This window comes from Colobus angolensis, unplaced genomic scaffold (genome assembly GCF_000951035.1).
Source record: "Colobus angolensis palliatus isolate OR3802 unplaced genomic scaffold, Cang.pa_1.0 Scaffold723, whole genome shotgun sequence".
Classification (NCBI taxonomy): domain Eukaryota; kingdom Metazoa; phylum Chordata; class Mammalia; order Primates; family Cercopithecidae; genus Colobus; species Colobus angolensis.
Window position 1 is genome coordinate 113,405 of NW_012120966.1, and position 6,907 is coordinate 120,311.

At 38.4% G+C, this 6,907-nt stretch overlaps 1 pseudogene and 1 gene segment (V, D, J or C); one reads left to right on the forward strand and one right to left on the reverse strand.

Moving 5' to 3' along the window:
- Positions 1 to 6,907, forward strand: part of LOC105501559 — a 37,676-nt pseudogene that overhangs the window by 6,266 nt on the left and 24,503 nt on the right. The gene's annotated exons all lie outside the window — the stretch shown is intronic.
- On the reverse strand, positions 2,871 to 3,918 carry LOC105501558. The segment is given in 2 exon segments: positions 2,871 to 3,423; positions 3,641 to 3,918. Coding segments are annotated over 2 exon segments (492 nt in total).

Here is a 6,907-nt window from a genome sequence, read left to right on the forward strand (position 1 = left end):
TAACAGACACTCAGTATCATACTGAATGGGGGAAAAGTGAAAGCTTTTCCTGAGAGATCTGGAACACGACAAGGATGCCCACTTTCACTACTCTCATTTAGCATTGTACTGGAAGTCCTAGCTAGAGCAATCAGACAAGAGAAAGAAATAGAGGGTATCAAAAATTGAATGGAAGAAGTGAAATTATTCTTGTTAGCTGATGATATGATCTTTTATTTTGAAAAACCTAAGGACTCCACTGAAAAACTATTGTAACTGAAAAACCAGTTCAGTAAAGTTGGAGGATACAAATCAACATACAAAAAACAATAATATTTCTATATGACAACAGTGAGCACTTTGAAAAAAATTAAAAATAATCCCATTTACAATAACCACACTAAAATACATAAGAATTAACCAAACAAGAGAAAGATCTTTATAATGAAAGCTATAAAATACTGATGAAAGAAATTGAAGAAGACACCAAAAATGGAAAGATATTTCATGCTCATGGATTAGAAAAATCAGCATTGTTAAAATTTCCATACTACCCAAAGCAAACTACAGATTCAATGCAATCCCTATCAAAACGCCAATGACATTTCTCACAGAAATAGAAAAAACAATCCTTAAATTTATATTAAACCTCAAAAGACCCACAGTGGCCAACGTTATCTTAAGCAAAAAGAACAAAACTTCAAGAATTGCATTACCTGACTTCAAATTATACTACAGAGGTATAGTAATCAAAACAAGGTGGCACTGGCATAAAAAGAGACACATAGACCAATGGAAGGAATAGAGAACCCTGAAATAAATCCACATACCTGCAGTGAATTCATTTTCAACAAAAGTGTCATCAATTGACACTAGGGAAAAGAGTCTCTTCAATAAATAATGCTGGGAAAATTGGCTATCCATATGCAAGAGAATGAAACTAGACTTTGATCTCTCACCATATCGAAAAAGCAAATCAAAATGGATTAAAGACAAGTCTAAGAACTCAAACTATGAAACTACTACAAGAAAACATTTGTGAAACTCTCCACATCAGTCTGGGCAAAGATTTCATCAGTAATACCCCACTAGCATAGGCAATCAAAGCAAAAATGGACAAATGGGATCACAACAAGTTTAGAAGCTTCTATACAGCAAAGGAAGCAATCAAAAAAGTGAAGAGCCAACCACAGAATAGGAGAAAAAAGTTTACAAGCTATCCATCTGACAAGAGATTAAGAACTATAATTTATATATAAGAAGCTAAAACAACTCTATAGGAAGAAGTCTAATAACCCAATCAAAATTAGGCACAAGATTCGAATAGATGTTTCCCAAAAGGAGACATACAAATGACAAGCAGGCATATTAAAAGGTGCTCAGCATCACTGATTATTAGAGAAATGCAAATCAAAACTACAATGAGATATCATCTCGCCCCAGTTAAAACGGCTTATATCCAAAAGACAAGCGATAACAAATGCTGGCAAGAATGTGGAGAAAAGGGAACCCTTGTACACTGTTGGTGGGAATGTAAATTAGTACATCCACTATGGAGAACAGTTTGGAGGTTCCTCAAAAAGTTAAAAATAGAGCTACCACGTCCTTCAGCAATTCCACTGCTGGGTATATACCCCAAAGAAATGAAATCAGTATATCAAAGAGAGATCTGCACTCTCATATCTGTTGCAGCACTATTCACAATAGCTAAGATTTGGAAGCAATCTAAATGTCCATCAACAGATGAACAGAAAAGGGAAATGTAGTACATAAACACAATGGAGTACTCTTCAGCCATAAAATAGAAAGAGATCCTGTCATTTGCAACAATATGGATGGAACTAACATCATTACGTTAAGTGAAATAAGCCACGCACAGGAAGACAAACATCACTTATTCTCATGTATTTGCAGAGTCTAAAAATGAAAACAATTGAATTCATGAACATAGAGACTAGAAGGATAGCGACCAGAGGCTGAAAAGAGTAGCGGGTGGGGGTGGGGAGTAGGGGGAAAGTGGGGATAGTTAATCGATACAAAAAAGTAGTTAGAAAGAATAAATAAGTCCTACTATTTGCTAGCACAACAGGGTGACTTTAGTTAATAATAACTTAACTATACAGTTTTAAATAACTAAAAGAGTATAATTGGATTGTAACACAAAGAATAAATGCTTAAGGGGCTGGAGACCCCATTCTCCATGATGTGATTATTACACATTGCATGCCTGTATCTAAATATCTCAGGTACTCTACATATATATATGTGTGTGTGTGTGTATGTGTATGTATATGTATATACATACACACACACCCCTGCTATGTACCATGAAAATTGAAAATTAAAAAATGATAAATAAGAAAGTTGGCAAACTATTGTAAAAGGCAATGAAAAATGCTGTCACATATTTCTAGAGTAACAAAAATTAGAAAATTGCATATGAAAGTATTAATATGATGGAAAGAAACTGGGGGTGGGAAGGGCAAAACAAAAGGAAGTAGAGTGAATAAGAATTTTCAGCGACATTGACCAGATGGGTTTTGTTGGAAAACAGGGTCTCTGGAAGGAAAAAGCTACAGAGGGACACTACCTTCTATGTGGGAGGCTATGAACAGAAAGGATCAAGGTTTAACATTGGGAAGGATTGCAGATGAAGGAAAAAAAAAAAAAAAAAAAAAAAAAAAAAAAAAAAAATTAGGAATCCAAGTAGAAAGTTTCCAGAGTCAAGGAAGCACACAGAAGAAACAATTCACCCGTCATCACCCGTCAGTGTGGAAAATTCAGTGAACCCTGGTCTAGAAAGTAAAGATAAATCTATTTGGCTCGGTCATGTGATGTGTCAATGTGAAACATGAAGGTTCCTGAAACACGAAAACTCCTGACAATGTCTCTAAGGGATCTTTACAACATTTTGCTTTAATAACCTTCCACAGAAAGAAATCCAGAAAAAGCCAAATCCCTTAATTTTATCCTGGGCCCTGCAAACCCTCCAAGGACTAAATCAAGAGAGTGACCTCCCCGACACACAGAGGAAGCACGCATGTGTGCAGAGGAAGCAGCTGCTGCAGCAAAGACCCACTGGCCCAGTGCATGGGGAGGAGGTTTGTGTTCGAGGCTGAAGCACTGTGAGAGGAGTGCTATAATGCTGCTGACAGTAATAAACTGCCACATCTTCAGCCTGCAGGCCACTGATGGTGAGAGTGAAATCTGTCCCAGATCCGCTGCCACTGAATCGGTTAGGGACCCCGGATTCTCGGGTAGATGCCCAGTAAATGAGCAGCTTAGGAGCCTGTCCTGGTTTCTGCTGGTACCAGGCTAAGTAGTTCTTATTGTTGGAGCTGTATAAAAGACTCTGGCTGGACTTGCAGTTGATGGTGACCCTCTCTCCCAGAGACACAGCCAGGGAGTCTGGAGACTGGGTCATCACAATGTCCCCATAGGCGCCTGTAATGGACAATGATTATACATAAACTTACACACGCTTTCTCATATATAATTGAAATATGTCATTTAAATGTGCTTTCTAGTAGTATTATAAGTCAGCACACAATTGAATCCATATTGGAAATAGTCATTATTTCCAACTATATCTTAATTTTTTTTTTTTAATTTCTACACAGATATGACTCTGAAAAGACTGTGGCACTTTGGAAATCCTCACCAGAGATCCAGAGCAACAGGGAAATGAAGACTTGGGTCTGCGATACCATCTTGCTGCCCCTGCCTGCCTGTTGTAGCTCAGTTCACAATGCAAAGGTCCCGTTTATAAAATCCGAACAGCTGGTCATGGCCTGGAGGGGTCTATGCAAAAATGATCAGTAAGTACAAAAGCAAATTTCATGAGCAGTGACTTATGAAAGTATCCAATGTAAATCAAGAGCCAAAAATATCACACAGAATATGTAACTATGAATAGAAAAGACAGAAGTCAACTTCGAAGCTCTAAAACTACAAACTTCTAGATGATCTAATGACTAGGACTACCTAGTAATTTTCATAGGGGCATAAATGTTAAACACCTTGTGCATCATAGCAGAAGAGAAAGCATTCCCAATTTCTTAACTGCGTTTTACCTATATTAATCAGTAATATGCTGGCTTTTACCTGTGTTAATCAATCATAATAAACAAATTCTCAATAAATTTTATTGATACTCTTCAATGCCTGCTCAGCAACATTTTCCAAAGGCAGCTCGGGATATTAAATAACTCATTACTTTCGATATGTTCCATTTGCTCACCTATATGTCCCAGCCTCCTTACAGATGTAATCAGTTATGGCCAATGATATAGGCATGGAAGTAACATACATCCCTTGCAGATTGAGGCAGGAAAAAGAGCACGTGGAATTTTCCTGTCTATCCTTTATCTACAGAAGCAACTTAAGAGGCCATGTGCTCCAAATGGTGCGAATACAAGATGGTAGAGCCTCTGTCTGCCTGGATCCTTGAGTGACTGCATGGCCCTTGTGAAGAATGTAGCAAGAGCAAGACATAAGCATTTGTTGGTGCTAGACCATGAGATTTGGGGCAATGGTATAACCTACCCTATTATGGATAATATAAATACATAAAAGACAGAAGAGAGAGAGAAGTGAGAGAAGACTGTGAGAGAAGTGAGTGAGAGAAGACTGTGTTTTGTTCATTTCCTATACTCCTATATCACCACAGGATCTTGTGCCTTCTGGTGATCACATTAATGTTCTACAGCTCCAAAGAAGAATGCTTGCCTAACGTCTCCATTCCAATGACTTACAGACTAAAAACCAAAAAGAATCGTAGAAATTATCTATCGCATTATTTGGTGTAAGGAAATCTCTTAGAGGGCACAGATAGAAATGTCTCAACCCGGGTCACTTATTTAGTTTGTGGCAGAGCTGAGGTTAAAACCAGGCCTTTTGACTCCTAATTTTGTGCTCTTTCCACCTTCTCATATCACTTCTGCAACCCAAAGTCTAGCAGAAAAGGCTAAAATAAGACATATGCATAAATCTGCTATTATAAGTCAGTGTATTTGATCAGACTCTTTAAGATGGGGCTTCTCATGGTTCACAATAAGCTGCAGAGGGAAGTGAATAACTGCCTTCTTCTCCCCCACTGCTATTTGTGCAGTTTGAAGCTTATCTTTTAAATCATGTTTTCTTCTCATAGTAAATATTACAACTTGTGCCTTTTATGTGTGTGTAAATTTTAATATAATTTTTTTCCATGAAACATTCACGTAAAATGGACACTCTAAAAAGACGTTTGATAAGGTTACATGGCTTCACATTGCCCCCGTTACACCATCTTGTGGAGCTACAGATTCACCTCACCCAGATTTGAGAAAAGTAATCAAGAAAATGACTCACATGAGCAATGAGACCAAGTCCATAAACAGTCACGTCATCGGCGCACGCTCCAGCCTCATGCTGCCGAGCATGTTTTGGGCTTATCCCTGGACTAGTTTAGTGACATGATCAAGGGTACATTTTCCACCTGCATAGCCCCATCCTGGATCTACAGCCTTCCCTGTGTCTTTGTGAGCAACCTAGTGCAAACTCAAAGTGTCAGAGACAGATCTTAATTAATTTAGAAAGTTTATTTTCCCAAGGTTAAGGAGAAGCCCATCATAAAGTCTCCGGAGGTCCTGACTATACGTGCCCAAGATGGTCGGGGCCCAGCTTGGTGTTATACATTTTAGGGAGACAAGAATCATCAATCATTATGTATAAGCTGTACATCACTTCGGTCTGGAAAGGCATGACAACTCGAGGCAGGGAAGGGGACTTCCTGATGGGGGTGCATTATTTTCAGTCTCTGATCAGCCTTTCACTGAATATACAAGTCACATATGAAAGGTGGGTAGAGAAATACTCATCTATGCCTTAGTCCGGCTTATTGAAACAATAGGGCAGAAGAAGCAATGCATATGCGTTTGTCTGAAGTGAACAGAGGGATGACTTTGAGTTCAGTCCTTTCTTTGTCCACAAAGAATTCCCTTGTGGGAAAACTGTGAGGGAGCTATGTAGCTTTTTATTTTTGTAGCTATCTTATTTAGGAATAAAATCTGAGGCAGGTATGCCTGATGCAGTTCCCAGCTTGACTTTCGCTTTTGGCTTAGTGATTTTGGGGTCCTGAGGTTTATTTTTTCTTTCACATTAGTATAACTACTTTTCTTTTTCTAATTCCTTTTCTAGTTTTATGTGTTACAGCTGACTTTTGTTACTTGCAAAAAGAATTCTGACTAACACACCATCCAACTAGAAGGCAGTTCTATGATACGATGATAATGAATCCTTCAGAATCTAGTAAACAGAATTATCTGCAAAAGAGGTGGGTGCCTTCTTGGGGAATTTCTCATGGCAATAGATGGCAACTGATCAAAGGATTTATGACCAGACTGAGCTCTCTTTTATCTCTTCTATTACTCACCAAGACCTATTAGGGTTTGTACTCCACAGGGACCCTAGTTTCTAAGTTCTAGGGTTAAACAGTCCACTCACAGGCCCACCACACCATACCCTCCTGACATCTGGTGAACAGCAATAAAATTGTTTCTTATTCTGAAAATCCTCCAATATTTCCACCATCCCCAGAAAGCCAGTGGAGGAGGAGAGAAAATGAATCGTTCCATTAGAGGACACAATATCTGTTACATTATTCTCGGCCTTTGAGATACCTTACAAAACAAATACAAAAAAAAAAAGTCCCAATTTAACATCTTTTAATAAATCTTTACAAACCAGAACATACCTCCTTTCTTAATAGCAGTCAAGAGGCCCAGTGGCAGCTGTGGTGAAAAGTGTCAGATTCTGGTCATGTTTCAAAGGTAGAAAAAATAGCATTTGTTAACATATTGGATGTGAGGCATGGGAGAAATGTGAAATCAAGGTGGTTGCAAGTGCTTGAACCTGAGCAACTAGAGAATTTGGAAGGACATTTTCTGAG